Source organism: Dermacentor silvarum, chromosome 10 (genome assembly GCF_013339745.2).
Source record: "Dermacentor silvarum isolate Dsil-2018 chromosome 10, BIME_Dsil_1.4, whole genome shotgun sequence".
Classification (NCBI taxonomy): Eukaryota; Metazoa; Arthropoda; class Arachnida; order Ixodida; family Ixodidae; genus Dermacentor; species Dermacentor silvarum.
In genome coordinates this window covers 53759055-53784056 of record NC_051163.1, presented here as the reverse complement: position 1 = coordinate 53784056, position 25002 = coordinate 53759055, and the positions used below count along the sequence as shown (strand labels likewise).

At 44.9% G+C, this 25002-nt stretch overlaps 1 protein-coding gene across 9 annotated transcripts in view; it reads left to right on the top strand.

The window, feature by feature from the left end:
* LOC119431325 (uncharacterized) overlaps window positions 1-25002 on the top strand; it is a 179698-nt gene that overhangs the window by 113179 nt on the left and 41517 nt on the right. For 6 of the 9 annotated variants that reach the window (XM_049657473.1, XM_049657472.1, XM_049657478.1 and 3 more), the window contains 2 exons: window positions 1269-1332; window positions 12101-12181. In XM_049657473.1, the coding sequence (XP_049513430.1) occupies window positions 1269-1332; window positions 12101-12181 (145 nt within the window). The remainder of the gene's footprint in view (window positions 1-1268; window positions 1333-12100; window positions 12182-25002) is intronic. The other 3 variants (XM_049657475.1, XM_049657474.1, XM_049657477.1) reach the window with 1 other exon arrangement.

The window sequence follows — 25002 nt, the reverse complement described above, 5'->3', positions numbered from 1 at the left end:
CACGTCCGTGTTGAGAAATGTGGTTTTGAGTGATTTGGAACGTTGTTAACAAGAACGCTAGAAGACGTACTCGCATTTAGAAGAAACTGCAACATCCTAGTACCGACCTTGAATGTCCTTGCATACTTAACTGTTTGCTACGGCAGCAGTGGAGAGCTTTAGCCTTTCCGTAAATCGCAGTTGACGGAATACTCGAACACTGGAGACTCCGAGGCCGGATGATGATGATGATGATGATGATGATGATGATGATGATGATGATGATGATGATTTATCCGAGAGAGAAAGGAGCACTGGTAGAGCCCTCTTGTGATGCTTTCTGCAACCACTACGACGCGCGTTACGTCATGGTTCTTGTGGAAGCCGAACAAATGAAAATAAATCCGCTACGCTCTCATGATTCTCGCCACCGGCGTATTTGCACCACCAGATAGATTAGGTGGGCCATGGTTGTTGCAGATACAGTTCAGTGTACTCTGGTTGACGTCATCGCCACAAGCTGGCTCTTATATCGCTACTTCTCATTTCTGTCTCCTCGACGTTCCGGTATTCTGTGAAGAGCCGTGTGTTTGCAGACGGACTAAAGCTGCTTTACATAACTCTCTATTTTGTATAGCATAACAGTGCGTTCGCGATATTCAAACTATCGCCACATGTAGAGTAACGAAGAAACTGAGCTGAAGCTCTGTACTAAGCTCGTGCACTCTATGTATGTAGTGACGCGAGTTTTTGCCGATGCGTCCAGCAATTACAGTGCCCCTATTACACGCTCAGCAGGATCACTTCCTTCGAAAAAGGCTTTCTGTCTTCTCCACATTTCTAAAACAGTGCACAAAATAGTGAAAACAGATAAAGAAATTCGGCGTCAACAGAAGGTTTGCATTAGGTTTACGTAAGAACTTCTTGAAGACTTAGAAGTATTTTTTTTCGAGCAGCTGACACTCTATTTGATGTACCGTCATCGCAAATTCAATCGCGAACGGAAAATGAACTGACCAGAACGCCACATACGCGTAATTACGTTAAAGTGCCACGCGCAATAGCCGTGTAAATGATTTCTACGCATGGAGTAAGTCCCAGGTATACGTTTTGTTGTGTGTGTTAAGCGTCTGTTAGAAATGCAGCGGAACCTGGAAACGGGAACAACGCGTGTCGGGGTAGTTTCGGAATTGTTCGCGTTAGAGTTTACGCTGTCAAGCAAGTTTGCTAAGAGTTGCCTAGATATGCTAACGTCTTTCTTTTTTTTCTGCTTCGTTTCCACTTTTCAGCAGCCTGGCTCCACGGTGGTGGTCGAGACCGACGATCACGGCGTGGTCCACGTGAAAGTTGTCGGTGAGTCCCTTCGCTTCCTCCGTGTGCCCCTGGACTCTGTGTAACAACGAAAGAAAGAATGCGTTTTTAATGCGAAAGCGTTAAGTTAACGCCCGAGACGCAGAAAATCCGGTGTCGGTGTCGGCGGAGTTTCCCGTGGGCGAAAATTTCTGCATATATTTAGGTACATGTATATGCCACGCCTTGCTGTATGACATGCGGTATATGCGGGTTATATTGCCACCCCATTCTATCACTAAATTTGTTCATATCTTGTCTTACATTCTTGACAAAGTTATTCCTCGGAATTTTGAGAACGATAGCTCACAAGCAAATGTCACGAAACAAAACTTCGACAGCGCAGTGCCTTTTACGTGTAATCTTCTCAGACCGAAATATTAAAAGTGCGAAACGATAACAGATACCTGAAAATGATTTCATCTTTTTTTTTGGCGTGGCTGTGCACAATCTCCGGGATCGGCCCACGCAAGAGGCCGCGTTTCTACCAGAAAGCTCGCCTTCGCGCATAGCGTTCGCCACCAGCGTTTCCCGGTAAACATTACGGTTACATAAGCTACAGTTGCCGGGAAGCGTGAGAAGCAGTCAGGGATCTTTGAATGCTATCGCGTTCCACTGTCAAAGGCGAAGCTTAAGCGTCCCCCTAATTTTTAAACCTGTAAGCAAAACACAGCGGCGCATCACAGAAAACTAGAACGGAATTGTTCATCTTTATGTATAGCCACGGATGAGTAAATTTGTGCAAGGAAACAGTGAAATTGTATTTGAGTTAGAACTTCGTTAGTACAGTAAATAATTAATTAGTAATTGTTTTGCTGAACTATGAACAGCTGAAATCTGGTTCTAGCGTATTAAGAACGCTAATATATGTAGGCTGTACGATAAGTTAATCCGTGCGTAAATTAACATTTCGAGGCATCAAATTCTCTGTGGCTTACGTGGAATACGTTTAGTATTACAGGGTTCACAGGGGGCTTCAGCGGGGAGGGGGGGGCAACTCTGATTTCGTTGTTAAAATATACGTGAAACGCAAAACTACTCTCCTTACGTAGCGAGGGGGCCAATTTGAATAAACATTGTGCATTTAAGAGAGAACTGAATACTATACCTACTGTAGGGGCATTTGATTTACCGCTTGAATTTAAATACTTGGTGAAAACCTGTGTGGTGCGAAAGAAAAATAATGAAGCTAGAAGTTTGCATCTCTGTATCTATTCACCAAGAACAGACGTCGCAGTTCTGTAATCTGTATCTATTAGGATGCGCAGAACGGATAAATTTGATGTAAGAGTTCAATTTAAATTTTTAATTTTATTTTCGTAAATCTGCAGTATACATTTAAAGAAGACAGAAATACAGAAGGAGGTCTCGTAGTGAGCGGACTGAATGCGAAACCTCCAGTTAATACGTACATAAAAGAAAAATAACTATACAATTACTCACCTATAACTATGCAATAACTTTTTATGAATATATAACTATACAATAACTCACAGCTTGCGTGTAATAGTGACAATGCGTGTAATAGTGACAATGCGTGTAATAGTGACAATGTCTCCAACGGTATGGCAAAAAGTATTGCTCACAAATTAGTGGTAAATTTCAGGAGGGTGTATAACATACCAATTTTGTTCTCCTTAGATGTCTTAGTAGGTGAAGTTTACAAAATTGTCATATCGCTTCTATTGCACAGTCACAGAGTTGTAAACCTTATGCTTCAGTTTTCCAAATATCGTGCTATTCCTTTTGATTTTTGTAAAGAAATCGATGCCCAAAATTAAATAAAATCTGCTCTTTGAAATTCAACAAACCTTATCAAATTCGATGCAGCGGAAGCCTTAAAAACGGTTTCTCCTCTACATTGTATTTAAATAGAAGCTCCTGCTGAGATATGCTTCCTATTAACACTTAATTGATTCCAGCATTCCAGTAGATTAAAGAAAAGAGACCGCGCCTGATTAGCATTGGCGGTCGCGTTAATGCTAATCACGCTAAATTAGTTCTGTTGCTAATGCTAAAGATACAGAGTTGGTTTGTGAGACGTAAAGAAAAAAATACGACAATTCATGTGTGATTCGTCGAGGACGCCAGGGCCGTCAGAAGGGTTCGAAAGATAATACAGGTTGGAGAAAGAAAGTTGCTGACCTCATGACAGCGCAAAATGGCGCAACGCCTAAAAGCAGATGAGTTGAAACGCGTGACATGAACGTTGCCTAGCAACTGGTTAGTGTATTTTAAGGTCGAGCATTGTGTGCACGGTTTGCACATACATTCACACTGGGTGGAAAGGGGAGGGGTAAGGTACACATATTGCATTAGTACGTAGCGTAATTTTATGGCGAACAGATTTCATGCAGACCCTGCAGATATTTTGTAGATTCCTCGTCAATTTCGTCATAGCGATACGGAAAACGTGTGGATGTATTGACCTGCGTACGGCAGCGTTTCGCCAAGGCGTTTCACCTAGTACAGTACTGTCCAGTCTTAATGAAAACACTTAGCTGTCAGTTAAGACAGTGTATGTCGAAGGCTTGCGTTTATCGAAAAAAAAAAAAACCCAGGAAACTTCTGTAAGACGCATTACAGGCTGACGTCTACTTATTAAAGGGCAGTCGGTATGCCTTTATTCGATAATTCCGCTGTAATTGGTTACCTAACACCAGTAGGCAATATTCTTCTTTAAACCGAATGATTAAACGCTTTCATTCGGCAATAAATGAACAAAAGCATAAAGTTAAACAATGAAAAAGAAATTTCTAAAAAAATAAAGAACAACAAGATTACACATGGCATCATTGCTCAGGGGTTAAAAGATTTCATAAAGGAGACTCCTTTTTATAAAACTAACCAGACTCGACTATACTTTAAACGTAAACCGCACTGTACGCTATTTTCAATCCGAAGTTCTGCGTGTAGCGTGCAGTGCTTAATAAAGTACATCGTTTGCACTGACGTTCGCATAGAATCGCTGCTGGCCGTTGAATGCATTAAACCCCTTACTCTGCACAAATGTATTCTTACAGAAAGACTGCATATCAGGATATCAAACACTGTTTTAACGTGCGTGCTCTTGTGCTGAATAACATTAGTGGTTATCGTTTCTCCGCACATGAGCGTGTCGTGATGCCTGTCAACATAAGTATACATAAGCAGCCGCAGCAAATCAAACCATCTCGTAATGGCTCTCGCGAACATTTCGTTCGCGCTTCCACTCCGAACCACTGCGCATAGGCATGACGTATTATCCGCACGCGTACGTAAAATCCGAGTGGTCGTCGTCGTAGTCGTCGTACGGCGGTTATAATCGGAAACGCAAACACGCAGACGTGAATTTATTATGAAAAATTTTTTCGTCAGTTCTGCGCGCCCTGCTTCGTGACGAGCTTGGGTGCAGTCAAAGCTCCGGTAAAATGCATTACGCATGACGGCCGGCGCTCACTTTGATGACGACGCCAAAAGTAAATTCACATAGGAAACACGCTCGGAGCCTTGAATTGAGAAAATAAAAATAAGAAATGCAAGTCACGCTAGGCAAGTCACGCTGCGATATGCAAATCAGATACGGCATCGAATTTGGAAGCCAAATATTGGGACTTGAATCTAAAATGCGCAGAAAAAAAAACCCTTCTCCAGGGCGATCTTTTCATGTCGGCTCTGTGTAAACTGAAGCCGTGGGCACGAGTAAAAAAAAAAAAAAAAAAAAAAAAAGAGAGAGAGCCGCCATTACCGCTATTTTATCCTCCGCGCGCCTTCCGTTCCAAGTCAAACATTTAACAAAATCAAATCAGACTGTACGTCCGGCCTGTTTGCGTTTGCGAGCTTCTTCGTGATGAGCCCCGAGACTTGCGTGCCGAGAATCCCGGGCGCGATGACCCTTTACATATATTTGTTTTTTTTTGTTCGTTCTAAAAAAAGAACTGAAATCTAAAAATTTTGCGATCATCTTGTTTTTTATTCTGTTTCTTTTTTTTTTCAGCTGACTCATCTTCATCTTCGCAAAAAAAAAAAAAACTTATTTAGGCAGTGCCTGTAATCTCCATGGGCGCATTTTGAAGAACATCTAGAGATTGTCTATATTGTGGCCCGCGAATTCGTCACCCTAATTTTAATGCCGAACAATGTCTGCAGACATTCTGCTAGGAGCAATGAGTTCGGAAATTTATGTATCGCAAGAGATCGAACGAGTGAGAGTTAAAAAGACTTCCGTTCATAGGCATAAAATAGCGAAAACGGGAGGACCGCATGAATTGATCAGGGTCTAAAAATGTCTAGAAAGATCCTACAGACTGCCCAAATCAAAATTCTTAAGGGCACATCGTAACTGGAGTAATCAAGTGGTGTTTGTGTGTTTTATCGAAATCTTCTTCTGTTGTTTCTCTCGGAGCTTGATCATATTTTTTTTTCTCCTTGCACGCAAGCAAGGGCACGGGTACGAGCCACGTTCACAGATGGTGTATTTAGACTAGTGGGACCGCGTGAACTGTGATGCACAGTTGTAGTAGTGTTCGTCTGAATTTCTTGATCCACTGTGCGCGCGACCTGATACGTCGTCGGGCTGTGTGCTTTGACTGCTCCGTAATAATCGTTGTTTCTAACTCTTGTGCACCGATATTGCCACGCTTCCTGTTGAAGCTCGGATGCATAAAATCATTTCGGAGGTCACCACCGGGAGCGTTTTCAATAGCTTACATGTAGCTCCGAAAGTCAGAACATATTACTGTAATTCTCATCACTATCGCGAGCACTGCATACGCACTTTGACTTCCTCATATAATACTCAACGTACTCAACATACTCATCGTCACTAAAACCACACTCAAGAAGCAAGCCAAACCGCCAAGTTAAAACAACAGTCGAATAATGTACTACGTGACGCCGGTGGCTGGAGGGATGTTCCACATCCGCCGCCTTTGACGAGAGAACCGTTGTTTAACATTCACAGAGCAAAAGCTAGTACATACACACCAATAAAAAAAAAAACAGGCAACCGCCGATAATCAACTTGTATGTGCAACATCGAATGAGAGATGTGAATTCAACTTCTACCTGTGGCAATATCTTCCGGCTTTCATTTGCCCTCTTAATTATCATTTCTACATTTCGAATAAAAACGCAGTAATTTTTCATATGGTTCTTCTTGCTTTTTTGCATTCACTGTCTCTTGATCACTTCGATTCTACAGCTTAGTCGCGGTTCCTCACATTTTCGGCAGGTGAGATCGCCAAGTGAACCTTCACTACACATCACATCGGCGACTCTCTACGTAAGCGACAATTTTCAAGACTGAGCAGGGCAGGGCAGGGCAGGGCAGGATTTGCTGGCTGTAAAGACGCTGTCGTTGCCTTTGCATCCCGACGAGTTGTGACCATTCCTTCCGTTGCGTAATCCCTTAAGCTCCGCGCAAGCGTTTGAAAGCGTTTTTCTCTCCGTCTATTGTCTTCTATTGTCCCCCGGGCAGAGCTCAATCCCGAATGTATTGCAGTCTCGCCGTCGGTTCGTTTCGGATTCTAACGACAGCAGTTGGCAGCCCGGAAAAAAAGAAAAAAAGAAGAAGAAGAAACAAACGAATAAAAGGAGCGTGCCGAATGACGCAGCCGGTGACGTCAGACACTCGCGAGACGGGCCTCCCACATTCCTGGGTGACCTTTTCAGCTCATCTATTTGCACGCGCACTCAAGAAATAAAAGTGGAAAAAAAAAAGGACGACGTATGGGATGGACTCCACGATGTGATGAAAGCTAAAGCAAAAGTAACAAGAGAATCAGAAGAAGATAGCCGCGACCGATGAAGACAGAAGCGCTGGAGAGGAAACGGGAGGGATCCCTTGGTAAAATTCGGTTCCTTTTTTTTGGAAAGCACAGCGATGTCTGTGCCCTCGGAAAAACTCGTATAGCTCGTTCTATAGAAATCCTGTAGATGTCCCCCGTGGCTTTTGTAGACTTTGTATGTACACTCATACCTTCTGTAATCCAATAATATTTATGTACTTTTTACGAGCATTTCTGTTTCTCGCAAGTCTGTGGACTCGACAGTTGAGAAAAGGAACTAGACTGTTTGTACAATATGTAGAAATTTTGTAGATGGTTTTCTATTATGTCTGTAGGATATCCCGAGATAACCTGAAGGCGCGTGTGGCATTAAACCTTGTGTCATTGACTAATGTTCATGCACTTTTTAAGAACATTCTTTTCGTAAGTTTGTCGACTTGACAGTAGGCCAAAAGAACTATAGACTGTTTGTGTATCATTTTGGAAGGATTTTAACTGCGCTACAAATAAGGGCAAAGGAGGACGAAAAAGACACCACGTGCGCCGTGGTGTCTTTTTCGTCCTGCTTTGTCCGTGTTTCTAACGCAGTTAAAATCTTTCCAATATGAACTTCAACCAACTAGGCCAACTTGGTGCACTACTGTTTGTGTGCTCTGTTGGGAATTCGACAGAATACGTTTCTGTGAAGTCTGTCGAATGTCCCTAAAGCTTGACGGGCACAAGACGGAACAAATTCCGCGAACGAGCACCACGTGGCTCAGTGCCGTCCAATCACGCGCCGCGCACAAGGACGAAGCAGATAAGGTGCGGTCGGCGCAATTTGTGGCGGATCAGACACGTCATGCTCGGCCGCGGAATTCAGTCGACCGTGTCTATCCACCTTCAACAACCTGATGGCTTGCGACCTCAAACCTTGTGTCGTCGAAATAATGTTTGTGCACTTTTTCCAAACATGCGGTTCGCAATTCTACGGAATCGATAGCAGACCAAAGGAAGTTGACTTCTTGTAGACTCTATTGAGCTTTATAGATATTTTTCTGTCAATCCATAGATTGCATGATGGTGCTTTCACGCTGTGTGACGTCCGCTATCTTTTGTATGCTTTCAATCAATCAATCTATCTATCGATCGATCAATCAATCAATCAATCAATCAATCAATCAATCAATAGATCAATTTGTAGCGAAGCACCCGCTCGGAAGTCTAAGCAGGAAAATAGTTTAAATTAATATACTGTGTAGAAAATCGCGATAACGTTATGGAAGCTTTTATGTTAACTGTGCATTGCCTGCAGGCAGATCGCAGACTTGTGACCTTATAGATTTTTCAGCTCCTTATGTTTATAGAATGTCTACAAACAACCACCCGTTCGCAAGTCCAAACTTGTTTGCATGAGCAGTCCGTTAGCACGATACATGACCACGATACTTTACAGCTTCTATCTTATGTCGTGCGTTCTATTCTTAGCTGTTGTCTACCAACAAGGTCGTTTGGTCGGTTCACTTCGCGCTAACTTTTTCCACTCTCGGGATCTATTAATACTAACAACTATCTGGATTTTCTACTAAAAGACTACTCTTTGGCAACTTCAAGTATGAATATATGTACCATTTTATTGCCAGCATAATCTCGCAACTGCCGCCACGTCTTTCTCTATAGCAATACTCGTCAGCAAGCTTGGGTTATTTCTCCGGCGCTACATTAAAATGCATTAGCTTCACACAGCGACCACCATTGGACGTCGTATGTTATTCTCGCATAGACTTATACAGCACTGTGGGTACTGTTGTGATCTTTTATTCGCAGCGTGGCTTCTTTTTTTCTCCTTCCCGCTTCCTGTAGCCAGGGCTGTAGCCAAGGGATTTTTGTGGGATTTCGTGGATACTTCTCGAGTATCGGTCCTGACAGCCTTGCACGTTGTCGGTTCCTTCTCGAGACCGCGAAAAAAGAAAGAAGCAGAAGAAGGAGAAACACTGGCAAGCGCAAAAAAAAAAAAAAAAAAAAAAAAAAAGAATTATGGACCGAGGACTCCCCTTGGGAACTGAGCTTGAGGAACGAGATCCGCATTCCGTCAAGTCTGGGTTGGAACGGCTCGAGCAAAACATCTTTTATCAGAGCCGATAGTTTGGGCAGGTGCCTCCTACTACTTGAATTAGCGAAACTCGCGGCGAAGCGTGTCTGATAGCCGATCAATACGATCCGTATTGCCCTATCGAGATAAATTACTTCTTCTAGCGTACAGGTGCCCTGTGGTTACTTTAGGTACCCTACTTCGGGGGTCCTACAGGTCAGAAGGAGGCAAAAGTTTGGGTTGAGCTGAGTGTGGATGTTAAGGGACGCGGTCGGTTGTACGTGCGAAAGGAGGCAAGAAATAGCTTGGGCACTAAATAACTTCTTGAGTGTTATTCAACTATTATTATTATTATTATTATTATTATTATTATTATTATTATTATTATTATTATTATTATTATTATTATTATTATTATTACCATCGTCATCATCATCAAAGGCCCCGGGACTGTTAACCAGCGCTACTCATGGTCGTGCCGTCGGATGCTTTCAACCGCAGCTCCTCGGTTCCTCTTGAGCAGAGCAGAGTGCCGTCGTCCCTTTCTGTCCGCGTCAGTACTTTCTGCTGGAAACCATTTGTGCTATGTCTTCTTCAGCCTATAGTTTGCGTTTTTGTATTCCCTGATATTCTTGGATATGCCTTTTTTTTCTAAATATCCCCACTGATGGGGCGTATAGACGGACGAACCTGAACACCGGGCTACAAAGGGCGCCGCAATGGATTAGCTCCAGGTTAGCGTTGCCCGCCTGCGTTTCCCTAACCCGCACCTAATTAAAAAAAAAATCAAGAAAAAGAAATTAGTAGCCCTTCTCCTGTCGAGGAAATGTGGGTAAGCGAAGCTTGTCGTGTGATTCTTTGGTGTTCCTCCGAATGAATTGCACTGACGAATACTAACGTTATGCTCGAACCACAACTGGTCGCACACACTGCAGCTGGCTCCGAAGTTCCGGTTGAGAAAATCGCGTTGAAACCGGGCCGTCGCGCCGGGGAAGTTGGCGCTAGCGTTGCCGAGGCGTGCGCCACCGTTGTCGGGTTCCTGGAGTGCTAGACGGCGCTGACGCTTGGCCTGAACATCGCATTCCCTCAACTCGGGGCCCGCGGCTATTCGCTGACGTTTCGCCTGGGCTTCGGAAGCGCGCACGCTAGAATCGGCACATCGACGACGAGCCCTTTCCCGAGCGCGTTCATTCTGGATGGGTTTCCATGAAATTTCTTCAAAATTAAATCTGTCCGTTACATTAGACAATGAATGGCTCATAGCCCCTTAAGCGATGGCTCATAACCCCCGTAAACGCGGCCACCCCATTACGATGACAGAAGAGAAGTGCAATTCTACGCTGTAATGATTAGCGGCAACGCAGCTAGCTATGGAAGTCGATGACGACGACGAACGTGGGAGCAGTGGCGCGAGCGCGTGCCGAGCACGAGCGCGTGCGGACCATCTGTGCAGCTCTGAGAGCAGCTGGTTTCTTTAGCGTTACGTCGCCGGCGCGGACTAGCGTATACAAGCTTCGCTTGAAAAAAAAAAAGCACAAGCGTTTTATGTGTTCCGGCTCAATCTAGGAATGTGGCCGTGGAGGCCGCAAGTCGAACCCGCACCCTCGTGCTGAGAAGAACAACCACACGTCCTCTTAGACACTCTAATAGGTGCATGTCGTGGCGTATACAGCCTTTGTCAAAAGAAACGAAACCGCTATGCATGACACGTGGGTGTCTATAACTGCTGGTTTGTCGTATCGTGACCTTCAAAGATAAGCGGGGGATGACAGGAGTTCATCTGACTCCCCGGAGTTTTCGAGTGGGGCCGATGTTGTAGCAGACCGGGTACACTTTCTAAACATTTTATACATATCTGGTATACATATCTGGACAGTGGCTGCAAGTGTAATAATACAGGGGTGGTGTACGCACACCGACATCATCGCAGTCGTCTTATTGTTCACGTAGAGCTGTGACAAGCTGTAACGCTGTCTCTACTCGTTTGTTTGGACAGCAACATTGTGAAAGCTGCGATTGTTAGGAGAATGGTGCGACATGCCGCGATGTCATGCGACTACTTCCTACATTTGAAAGGGAATGACGTAGAATTTCAATAGTCATTTTATGAAGTTCGCGGAATCTTGCTAAAATTTATGCCTTGTTTTTTTCGCTGGTTCTTCATTTGTGTTGTTTCTACGCGAGCAAGCTTGCTTATTGGTTTGGATGTCAACATTTTGGTCATTACATTTTACTCCACGTGAGCTGCATGGTCGGCTTGTTTACTTGCCAGTATTTATGGACACTATGGGTCAGTCGTAAATAGAACACCTAATCTATATATATATATATATATATATATATATATATATATATATATATATATATATATATAACAGTATAACGGAAACTCTTCTTCTTCGTCTAGAGAAAAAAGAACGATGAAAGGTCGCATTGGATTAATATTTATCAATAAAAAAGAGAATATTCATGTTGTCATGCCCAAATTCTGTTGTAATCTCTAGCCAAATACAAAATACGTGTTTTCTCTAGATGTTGTACATTGAGTCGGGACATCTATAACAATGTCAAACTATTACTTTGGGCTTGAGCTACATCTTGAAACGAGTTACAGATCCGACTTGAATACATTAGTGCCCAATCTCTTATCGGCATTTTTCTCTCGTTGTTTTCGTTAGACGGTTGTTTCTTTGCGTACGCCTGACCTAGCTGTTACTAATGATTTCCTACTCTCTTTGCCTATTCGCAAGACTTCTAGTCTACGAACGTTGCTGTGTGCTATTTGGCTATATTCATTCGATTACCAGGGGACCTTGCTCCTAAAGGTAGTGGAAGTTAGTTCGTTTGCCGCAGGAACAGTTACGGCTGTCGCGGCCGGACGGCATTACTCGCTCTTAACCCTCTTGCTCTTCTTTTTTGGTGACGTGCGCAGAATGCAGCGAGGAAGACGCCACGCAAGCCGCCCTGAAACGGCCGGCGACCCTGAGCCAATCGGAGTACAACCTTCTACAAGGTAAGCCGAACACATGTGTTCTCTGCATCCCGTACTCAGTCTATCTTCCGGGGCTAAGTACGACACTGTTTCCATCATCACCACCACACCACCGCTATCATCATCATCAGCAGCAGCTAATGTTTAGGTCCACTGCAGGATGAAGTCCTCTCCCTGCGATCTCCAATTACCCCTGTCTTGCGCTAGCTGATTCCAACTTCCGCCTGCAAATTTCCTAACTTCTAATTCAGGTATTCCGAATTTCCGATATTCTAGTTGACATTAACAGGATAACCGGTGGACCATTAGAGTTACAGAATGGATACCAAGAGAAGGGAAGTGCAGTCGAGGACGGCAGAAAACTAGGTGGGGTGATGAAGTTCCCATTATGCCGAAACCGAAATACCGTTAATTGTTGCACAGTCTTCGGTAACGTCGTCTGCAACTTGCATCGATGTTTAGTTAAACAACATAGCCGCGTGAGCAATTACGTTTTGCCTCCGTGAGGTGTCTAAAGTTACCTGCACCCGCGGCGGTAACAAATGCTCAACATCTGCCGTGGCTGTGTCCAGGTGGAAAGGCCACAGGACAGAAAGTGCTTAGAGGTGCCGGGATACGGACAGAACCAGCCGACAGACTACACAAACACTTAATTATGAACAATTAAATTCCACAGGCAAGCTATGCAGCTGTTTCACGAAGGAGGACTGCAAGGATTTATTTAAGTAATAGGCAGTATGGAAAACCGTGCGATCATAGAAAAAAAGTGGTGGAAAGGGGGGGGGGGGGTGTACCGTGTTCAATGATTTGACCTATTTATTTGATGGTATGGTAAACCTTGGGAACTGTCCCCACCGGAACTTCCACAGCATTTAGTCCCGTTCAAGGAGACGAAAACTATGTGAGGTGATGGAAATAACTTTTCACTAAGCAATAATAGCATACTAAGTTAGGCGTATTGACGTTATACTTTGGTTAGCTATGGAACCTTCTATATAATCTTCCGCATTTTTCGTGTACTGCTCAGGCATCTGCCTGCGCACGGACAAATAGTCATCGAAGAATTATCGAAGGTCCTACCAGCCCGGGATTAGTGCTAGTTACTGCGACGGACTAGTTAGCGTACGAGTGCTGCTTCGTAACTTGAAACGCATTCAATCACGATGATCGCGCTCCGAGCCTTGCGATACAATCGCGCGAGTTGACGCCGCATCAGGGGCTTTAGGCAAAAAAAAAAGTTCGCTAAAAAACTGTTCGTAAGAACAAGCTTCCGGCCAATCTTGGCATGGGACGTTTTGTTAATGAAGACTGGACGCCCAACAGCAAGCAGCAAGATTGGAACTGGCACTGCACATTCGGCCCCTGATGTGGGCCTCTATACGTCGTGCATTCCAAAAAAATATTGGGAAAAGGTAATTGCTCCGCAGTTCGTGTGCGGATTACGAAAATCGTGTACGATCTACGACTTCGCTTTGGTTAAGGTAGCTGTGAGGTAAGCAAAGGATAAACAAACAAGCAAACAAACAAGCGAGCACAAACAAACGAAATATAATGGTCGGAGTTGAAATCGCTGGGGCGGCGAAGAAGCGAGCAAACGAACGAACAGAAATGATACCGAAACTACGCACCATAATTTAAACAGAATACACAGAACGCAGCGAAGGTCCCTCAAGACTCATGAACTCGGTCATTTCATGCGTAAGGCGGCAATGGAGGCAAATAGAAAAAAAGAAAGAGAAAGAACGTCTCACGAAACTGGAAAAATGTCGTGGCAACGTATTTTTTAAATATTCATGCCGTCGTATGAGTTCTTCGAACGGATACTGAAAAGCAGAGAGGCAGAGACAAAAAAAAAGAAGAAAAATTAAAAAAAAAGAATTGATAAAAGAGAACAGTGACATCGAAAATGACGACGCAGGAAATGGGAGCGTCTAAAACTTGCATAACGTTTCAAAAGCTGCTTTCCTGGCGACGTGAAAAGAAGTGGGAGGAGCAAGAAAAAAGAATAGAGGGAGAAACACGGTGATAAGCCGGAGAAAGAAAAAGGAGTCGAGATTTTGTGGAGTTTGCGGAATGCAGAAAGTGTCGCTTGATTTGTTGGCGTCCCGAGGGGGATACTTTTTTATATTTTTCTTCCCGAAGAAAGCCTCGACGCATTTCGCGTCATAAATCGCGCCACCGAGAAATAAATTTAAGTGCGACGCATTTCTGGGCGAACATTTGCCACTTTGACAGTATTCTATCTAGCCGCCTACGTCTTGGTGTTCTCGTGGTCGTTTCGTTAACTTGGTATGTACCAAAATTGGCATAGTATGACAAGAGTGTATGACGAACATAAATGATAGGTCATCACATGTGTGCTATGTAGGTCATGAAACAGCCGCCTAAAATGACAATGACCCGACGAAAAAAAAAAGATTAACACTCAAAAATCACTGAAATCGGTCCGGACATGAGCACTAAGTGAAGGAAACACTAAATGATGATAGTAGAAGTCATAGTCATGAGCATGACTCGGAAAAAATGACTGACTCAGCGAAAAAAGATTAACACTCAAAAACCACTAAAATCGGTTCGGACGTGGACACTAAGTGAAGGAAACACTAAAGGATGCTAGTAGAAGCCATAGTCATGAGCTTGACGCAGCAAAAAATGACAATGACTCAGCGAAAAAAGATTTAGCACTCAAAAACCACTGAAATGGGCTCTGACGTGGGAACTAAATGAAGGAAACGCTAAAGGATGATGGGAGAAGTCTTATATAGTCATGAGCCTGATTCAGCAAAAATGACAGTGACTCAGCGAAAAAAGATTAATGGAATAGAACCGTATAGAGTCCAACGGCGATGAAATCGTCGTCGCTCGCCGTATGCTGTATGTTCGCGAGGGGCGCGCGCTTTCACGGGGAGCGAACGCACGGCGGAGAGCAAACGCGACGTCTTCCATCGCGCGAAAGGCCGTGGGGGGGACGGGAGGGAGGGAGGGGCGGCGGCGTTTAGCTGCTGCACCAAATGCGTATTTATATAAAAACGTTGCGATTTCTGCGCGTTGCTGGTGCTGCTGCATGTCCAAGTTTATACAGCTGATAAAACTACTATCCTTACTCCGTATAGCTCTCTACTAATTTGCTATCGCAATTGATGCTTTGCCTTTCGAGTGAAACTGCGACATTTTTTTTTTCTTCCCGCACTTCCTCGACGTCCTCGAACCGGAGACGGTCACGCTCGGGAGTCAACATTGTTGTGTGTCCACGAGATAGAGGATCTGTCGATCTTGGCAGTACGTGCGGATCATCGCGCGGTGGCTGCACAAATACATGTTGTTGGATTGTCGTGGCTAGACGAACAAGTACGGGTCGCAGCGCGTACGTACGGCAGACGTTCCCAATGTATGACCGGGTGTGTACGTAGCGCACCAAGGAAGGAAGGAGGACGAGGAGGAGAGAAAGAGAAGGCAGGGATATTATAGCTTACCAATATCCGCAAAAAAGAGGAGCACGCAATTACTGGTTTGTAACAGCGCCGCCCTTTATAGTACTGAAACTTGGAGGACAAAAAGAAAAAGCGTGAGACGATGCTAAGAATGCAGAAAGAAAGCGATGTAACGAAAAAAGTCGCAGTTTCGCCCGAAAGGCCAAGCATCGATTGCGATAGCAAATTAGTAGACAACTATACAAGATAAGGATCGTAGTTCGATCAGCCGTATAAACTTGGAAACATTCGCTTACTAACTAAATTAACAAGCACGGGGTCACGCGTGTCCAGGTAAACATGCACACATCTCGCTCGATGACCGCAGAAACTCGCTGTCAAAACGCTGGAGTGAGAAAGCGCGGCGGCAGCAGCGAGCGTCGACCTTCATGCCGTCTATCGGTTCAGCGCGAACTAAACGCCGAAAGAACAGCGCATAAGAAGCTACCGGCACACTAGTTGTACTTTGTCCATATCGCAGATCACTTTGAAGATGATGCCCGTGCAGGCTCGCACTTTGTCTACGTTGCAGATCGCTTTCAAGATACGAAAACTTTTTCCACGCCGACCCCCCTCTCCCCTGTGCCTCGCGCGCTACAGAAGAAGCGCGCGCCCGCCCCACCTTTCTCCCTCGCGCGCGCTAGATTGAGCCGCAATCGTTGGCTGACCCTCGCAAGCTTTCACTCGCGCATACAGCGTACGGCGCGCGGCGACGATCTTACCGGTGTTTGGATTTATACGGACCCTCACGGCGACGTCCACTACCACGGCGACGGCAGAAGTGCGCTTGGAGTGTCCATACAATTGCTATCGCAATAAGATGGTTGGCGCACCGTTAGCAAATTGGAACACGCGCAGTAGAGATCAAATGGGTCTAGCTGTTATTTTAGTTTAGCTTATGTGGAAGTCATGGAGTCAGGAAGGTGTGAGATCGGGTCAGCTTCCGCAATACAAGGGTAATAACTGGAGATCGCTCAGAGAAGCCTTCGTCCTGCAGTGGACATGGAGTAGGCTTATGACGTCATGTTTGCTGTGTTCGCTGCTAGCCATCGTAGACGTGCTTAATAAGATCACCGGGTAAAAAAAAAAATTGGGCGCTAGTATCTTTCTGCACTACCGAAATGCGCTCGTCGGACATCATGGGTATGGCTGACGGTGCATAGATATCTTGTGCTACTTTATCGGGGACTTCAGCATTTGTGACGGGTCACAATGCCCTACAAAGTGCCGTCTTTCCTTGGTGACTCTGTGCTGTATAGTACTGATCGATTTTCGCTAGTGTGAATGCATCAATGTTACTGAGATCTCAGCAACAGCAGCAAAAACCACAGGCAACGCTTAAGCAACAACAACGACGACGACGACAACAACAACAACAACAACAACAACAACAACAACAACAACAACAACAAGCGAACTGATAAGCGCAGCCAAGAGTAATAGTTTTTGTATAGGAGACACCAAAAAAGGGACCTGTCGCCTTTCTTGACACCCTAGGAGGTTGTGTCATCTATGGGAATGCGCACTTTGTTGGCCTGTTGATGCCTTCATGCTTCGTGTTTACTTTGATTCACATAAAGGTGACGGGTGCGTGATAAAGTTTAGGACGTTTTACTGCCGCGAAACGGCTGCAGTGGAGGCATAGGAAAGGCGTCAGCGTAGATAAGCTTCCATACAAAGTTTCTTCAATGCAAAACTCCGCATCCGGAAAGCCCGCGCCGCCCGCCCAGAAACAAACACTTCGCCCGATGCGCGCGCGGCGCTTATATTGGTTGGCGTTCAGGCACGTCATGTTTTTTTTTTTTCATTTTTGTTTGTAGGTTTTAGTTGTTAGCTGCTCCAGGTGCGCGCTTTACGCGAAAGACGCGCTCAATCGTGCACAAGTCCCAGAATTCGCTGGTTGGCTTTTTAAAAACGCCAGCGGTGCCAGTTTCCTGTGCCATGTTTCTTATTCTTATGTCTTATAGGATACCGTTTATGGGGAAAGAAGTGAGACAAAAAAAAAGGGATGCGTACGCATACACAAAAGAAGGCTTGGCGACTTTCTTTCATCCATTGTTCGCCAATGGATGTTTAAAGTCACCTCTTTCCTCGTCCATTTTATTACATCTTCCCCTCTTCTTTATGGATGCTGTTTATGGGCAAAACATACGCGCTTCGCATATAAGCATTCGCATCGGAGAATTTCGGCACATCGTTCGCCAATGGCTGCCGCGTGCTTTAAAGCGTCACTTTCCCATTCTGTTATTCTTGTATTCTTTGTGAATGGGAACCTGTTTCCTGGCTAGGGCTTTATTTAAATTTTTCTCCGGGCGGACGTGTTCGTGCGCCTTACAAATATGTCGGTCTATTTCGCGTGTTTGTTTCTTTGTCGTGTGAATGTGACGCCCGCCTTATCTGCAGACTTAGCTTAGGCCCTCTCTCTCGCTCGCGTCCGCTAGTTTTGGCCGTCTTTCTGCTTCTAGCCGCTTGGGTCGGCTGCTTGCGTCGGGGTGCGGCTTTCTGACAGATGGCGCTGCCATCGCAATTTCGCGGAACGTATACCTTCTATGGCATCTCGAGAAAGATGATAGCGCGTGGATCTCAGCTTTGTGGATCTAGTCATTCAGTTCGTCTTTTCGCGAGAAATCGGAAAAAGAGGCGAGAGGGTAAGGGTGGAGGGGGACTGAGGCGATGTCATGATACGACGCTTCTTTCTATTTACTGTTATTTAATTTGGCCAGCTCTATCAATTTCCGCAGTGAAAGAGTATTAAAAAGAAGATGCAGTGAAAGAAACAACGTACTATTCAAGATATTGGCACATCGCTGGCCGTGTCCCTTCTTTAGTCTTTCGTGTTTTCAGAAGTTTCTGGAATATAACCACGACACAACAAACACAAACAGCAACACTGCGCATGTGCACAAATCAGGCTACTGTCGCGACGTTTAAACCTGGCGGTGATAGCTGACAGACCCATTGCTGGAATAAATTTTTCGTTTACATTTTTTTTATGTTGTTTCCTTTGTCGACAGCAAAAAAACAACTTTCTCCTAGTTGCTAAAAAAAAAATCCCATAGCAACACCTAAATTACAATTCTGTGGTCTTACGCCACAGAACCCCGATCTCATTATGAAGCACGCCGTAGAGAGGAGAGGGGGGGGGGGGGGGGGGGCGCCGCGGCCGGGGCCTCCGCAGGGTAACGCCGAAGCGACTACGTCACTACGGCGGCAAAAAAGCAAATTCTTCTCGTGTTGCTCTTTCTCGAATTTTTCGTTCGTTTTTGACATCCGCTTGTCATTCTGAATTCCCTCTGTATTATCGGTCTTTATTTCTTTCTCTTTCTATTTCACATTTATCGATAGAGATCGTTTTACGAGAAACCAAACAGGATGAGCATTTTGGCTTCGCGTTTCTTCTGGGATGTCGCTTTCTAGGTTTCCTCCGGAGGCGGCAAGACTTACGCAAGCCAACACCTGGAACAAGGCGCTTCCGAATGTGTTTCCTTTCGGTTCTGGTGCGTTGCCGAGCAAATTGTTTTCGAAACGGTACTTTCCTTTACAGACACACGTATTGCCGTATGGGAAATAATCCTCTCTGCGTGCCGCTTGAATCTCTAATGACTCGCCGTCGCGAACGGCCAGATGTGGTCCTGAAAATGACAGCCCTCCCGCTGTGGCGAGGCGCGAAGGTTCCCAAGCCAGACGGGAAAGAAAATGCGCTTTAGGCAAGCTCATTATGTCGGTGCGCAAGAAGGGAGTTTTCTTTTTTTGTGTGTGTGGTAGTAAGTGCTTGTTACCGTGTTCAACTTCACCTTCGAGAGCTACCGTACTCTCCTGTAATGGGAGTACGGTCACTCTCGCTCGACGTTAACGGAGTGAACGTCCTTCATCAAGAAGTCTCGCAAATGGGCTTAACTGGGGAATATAGCAGTTACTCCCGCTTCAGTAACTTCGCTGGACTTTCTTGTGTTTCATTCATTCATGCATTCATTCATAATACTGCCTTTAGATGAGAGCCAAGCAGGTGGGGCAAGTACAAATACTTCTCAAACGCTGGGATAACTAGAAAGCGAACAGAATGAAAAATGTAATATATATATATATATATATATATATAACACACACATTGACGGCCCGTAGGGCGTTACATAACGCAATGGGGACATGTAGTACTACAGACACAGATATCGGGGCGCAACGTGCTCTTCAATCGCATTGTTAACGTCAAACAATTGGAGGGGGGCAAGTGGTGATAATTTATTATACGACATGCGAGGAACGGACACATTATGACGATGGTTTATAGAGATGGTGTGAAGTAAGGATTCGAAATTAACTCTCACCTAATATGTGGATTTCGGTAATAAATCTTGAGGAATAATACGAGGCGCGCTATTTTTCTACGTGAAGAAAGCAATCTGGAGGCATAACGCTGTTCTCACTGATGAACTACCTGCTGCCTACTGTACGTTTGTGTGTTTTAGCTGTACAGTGTAACCTCCTGAGACCGGAATACAGCTATGGGACATAATCGCTGTTCAAGGTGCTTTTTATTGTCTACGGTTATGTTACGAACTTGAAAAATAATTTTTAACCTTATATACCACAGTCAGATGCCAAAAGCTGCGTCTCCATGTACGTGAAAAAAATAACTATCTCCATAATCTCCTCATGTTTGCTACGGTAAAAACTTTATTTCATTGCTTAAACGCAGAGGTGAAGATGGAACTATAGTGTAGTACATTGCCATGTTGCTGCCGGGTCGGGTATTTTCACGCAATCTCAGTGATTTCGAAACACACCTCAAGGTTGCTTTCGGCCATCTGGGATGACACGGAGATCCAGATCAATTGAATGTCAAATTCCTCGAAAGTGGATGACCAGAATATAAGTAAACCACTTAACAGTTACAAATGCACAGTACTTCATACCCAGAATGAATATACTGCGTGTTTACTTCCGAGTGAATTCCGAAAAAAAAATGTTGCATTGTATTGTACAAGGAGTCTTAGGAGGGCAAAAGTCACAGCAATATAAAATAGCACAACACCAAACACAGTAAACTTGACTACAAATGATATTAGGATGAGCCTTGATTTAAAAATTGCGTCTCTAAATGTTTAACGATAAAAGCAATCTTTATAAATCGCTTTGGGCAAGCTCATTATACTAGCACGTTCTAGTAAAATAGACTAGAAGCGAGAATTACTTGCGGAGCAGCGTGCTTCTGCTTTATTTAACCCTTATTTTCGACAGTTTTGTGTGCTGCCCCTTGTGGGAGCGCACTCACGCTGATTGCAAAGAAACGGTGTAAGCGTATTGCATCAAGGAGTGCGTTCTCGAACTTTCCTAGATAGGCTTAACGAGATGACAGTAGCAGTTACTCAGGCGTCGAGGACTTGCCAGCTGCGCGTTGCGTTTAGTGTAGCTCTGTACTTAGACGTAGAAGGATTTGTGATAAACCGCTTCGGGTAAGCTCATTACGCCAGGAGACCCTTAGGAGAATAAGGCTTCAGACGGGCATTTTTTTTTTGGGGGGGGGGAGGGGGGAGGGGCATGTGTTTGGGTTCTCCTACTGCCCAAATTGGAATAGAGTCGAAACCCGCATACAACGAACCCGGATAAATCGAGTTATTCTATGTAGCGAACACGCAAAGCCTACTGGCCGATACTCACGTTAAATAACTCCCTGATAACAACTGGGCATTGGATATATCGTATCGAGTGGCTTACACGTGTCTTCAGAATCTCGCACCTCTAGAACGTCATTATCGTCGGCGCTAAGAAAGAGTCCAAGGTACAGGCAGAAACATTGCTGCCTTCTGTGCATAGTTTCGTTTTTCAATAAATGTATTTCTTGCTTGTTTCACTTCTCCACCGAAGATATAACAAGTTCATGTATAACAAACACAGCTGAAATGTTTGTTCTGAGTTCGTTATATACGAGTGGCGAGCTTGGGTACATCGAGTTTCTCGCTATATTCCAACTATTTTTAGCACATAAGCTTGTTCATCATAAGTGAGTTCGACTACACGTTCACTTTGGTTGGGTTGTATCTGCAGTACCGTATATTCCGATACCCTTCACTCCCTTTCTGTTTTCTTTGCTTGATCTTATATTTACTGCACAATCATCACCAAGGGACGTTGGTACCCGCGGGACTACGCAATCGTCTTAATTAGTTTCGCGTTGCGTGTGGGGGCGACGTTTTGTCTGACGTTCGGCAGCGCCGCGTTTCTATCAGGTTTAAAATGCGCCGTACTGCTGCTCCATGTGTTTGCAGTGTGTCCGAAGTGACGAATCGTAAGTGAAACTTGCCACCGGGTGTTTGTTCAGCGCGTCGCCCTCGTATTGAGTTTCTCTGCCTTCTCCCTTTAGTGCGAAAATTTTCCTTAGTACCGCATTCGCAACGGTGGTATGGCGATTTTGATTGAGAGCGTGCGACTGCGACCGCGATTAAATTTTTGTCTCTGAACAAATGTTGGTAGCCTGGCCTGTTTCTTGAACGTGGCGTTTTCGACTGGAAAGCCTTATCGAGCCGTCAGTTTGGTTTGCGACCGGGGTTACTCTAATGTGGAAACGGCAACATGGTCGCAACGCGGGAGGTGTTTTTATGACAATCGACCTCACACGTTGATTCTAAACGTTATGTTAATAACTATCTGTCCGTCCGATTTGGTTTAGGCGTTTTATTGTCATGTAAAGTCACCAATTGGTGGAGAAGAAAATCTGTAATATGTTTGCGATTACGTAAATACGCGAGGGGTCCTTTGGCAGATTGCCCGTGATCATTTGTGATTATGTTTCCCTGAAAAAAAAGTGTTCGTTGTTCCGTCTGCCTTTTCTCTCTCTCCCTCTTTTCTTTTTTTCGGGCTGAGAACGCTTGTAGTCGATAATATTTTTCAGCCCACATTGATAAGGTGATTCTTTGTAAAACGCAATAGTCAGATTAGATGAAATGAGGTAGAAAGATTCAGAAATTAAAGGCGGAAAGGAAATAGAAATTTGTAGGAGGTCTTGTATTAAATGTTTGGGATGCTAATCGAGAAATGGATTATGCGTAACGTTGTCTCCCATATTCGCTTTCGTGGTCTTCTGTATTCCGCAGGAATCCTACTTATCTTGGTTGTTTTGCTATGACCTGAAAGTCGTAGTTCGGTGGTGTTTACCGCGATCTGTCTGGCGGCTTTTTGAAAATAACGCTTTGCGAACACGCTTTTCGTGTCTCTTTCTCAGTTTGTTACCTTGTTTGCGCTTCAATACCACGAATATCTACCAACTAGTCTAGCTGTCAACCCTTCTGCAGTGTTGCGAAGACGCTTTACCACGATAATCGGAATGAAGATTCCATTCGTTGTTTCAAGATGTGTATTATGGCTAAAATTTTGTGTAGATCTGAAGAATTTATCTCTTTCTTCCTTTTTGTTGAATAAGATAGTTATATCTGCGTCCTAATCCCACATTAAGAACACGGGTGTTCTTAAAGCGAAGCTTTCTTCGGCCGTTCGCCCCACTTTGCTTGAACAATCGTCTGGTCTAGTAAAGTGGGGCGATCCCAGAGACAGTCTTATCCGAGGTAGTGTTTCAGTGTGTTGACCACGATACCGGTGCACGGTGTGTTCTTTCGGAAGGTTTTTTTAAATATTTTTTTTAATGTACTCGGTAACGGGCGGTCGGGATCCCAGTGGCAGTGCGATATATCACAGAACCCACAGGCCTCGTGGCATTAGCCAATCAGCAGAGGTAATCAGTAGGTGTCCCCATTAGCGTATTTCAGCAGGTTTACCGTCCAGCTCCTCTCTCGGGTTTCACTATCATTCGGCAATGCTTTCTGTCTCTCGTTCTTTTTTTTTCCTTTTCTTTCTTTTTTAGATAGACGCTCGGTCCTATCCGGCTCTCCATTCGACAAGAACCGGCCTGACAAGGGGGGCTCGCGGACAGCGTCGGGGATCGGCCATTAGCGGCGTTGCGCGACGCTCATAAAACGCGTGCCTTCGACGCCGCGTCTCCACGCATTGTCAACGAGCTTAACGACGCGTGAGTCGGCGCGCGTGCCACACGGCGCGCAAAAGCATTTACCGCTCGCTAGTTTTTTCCTCCCCCCCTCTCCAACCCTCTCTCCCCCCGCCCCTTGCCTTCCTCCTCTATTTTATTTTTTTGCTATCTTTTGATGTGGCGCTGAGGCAATGGTTCGCCGATTTTGTCTCTCTCTCACCCTTCGAAGCTTCAATTAGTGGTCCAGAAGAATGTAAGTACGCCCCGTAAAAGGGGGTTGGGGTGGGGGCGGGCACTTACCGACAGGCTGTGCGCCCGGGCAACGTACTCGCGCGCGTGGAATGCTCGGCCACAACCGTGCCTGCCCGCTCCCTTAACGACGCCTGAAGAAAACGAAACACAAAAACAAAAAGTAGAGAAAAGAGAAGGAACGCCGTCTGAATTGAGCGAGCAAACGGGACGCTACCCGCTGGGCTGGCTGTCGGGAGGAAGTTTAGTTTGCAAAGTTTCCTCATGGTGGTGCTTCTATTTTTCTTCGTCTTTTTTTTTCTTTGTGTTTTTACCTCTAAGAAGCTTGAATATGTGGTGCACCCTGTCCTCGAAGTCATGTAGCTTGTTAACCTACTTCGATATGAGTCAGGCTTAATTGCGTTACAAGTACATAACTAGTACGCCTTGACCAAGAGTTCGCTCGTCGCGAGTGTGACGGCCCTCTTTTTCTTTTTCGTTCCTTCAGCGCCTCTCTTCCCCAACTGAACACTCGCGACTCGCACTCACGAGCAGTTGCCGTATTAACGCGGAATTGATTACCTTTACGAGTACAGAGCATACCGCTCCCCTCTCGCTCTCCCGTCTTCGACACTACTGTACTAAGTCTCGGTTATCGTATTTCAGAAAAAAAGAAGAAAAGAAAAATTCTCAGCGCCCTACGTTTCTTCGGACGTCCTTCTTTTCAGTAAATAAAACAGGTCGTAACATTTGTGTCATTACGGTAACCAGTGGCCTCGCTGTAGCATGTTGAATAAGATAGTTATATCAAGATAGTTATATCTGCGTTCTAATCCCACATTGGACACGGAGGTTCTTAAAGCGAAGCCGTTCGCCCCACTTTGCTTGAACAATCGTCTGGTCTCTCCCAGAGACAGTCTTATCCGAGGTAGTGTCTCAGTGTGTTGACCACGATACCAGTGCATAACAACTTGTAATTTCTATATTATTAAAAAAAAAGACACCGCTACCGACACAGGACACGGAAAAGAGAGTGGGACGCACACGGCGCTGACACACATGGCACTGACACATAGCGCTGTCTAAGTCAGCGCCGTGTGTGTCTTTTCTGTCTCCTGTGTAGTTAGCGCTGTTCTTAAATAGTATCGAAAGCCACCAGCTCGACC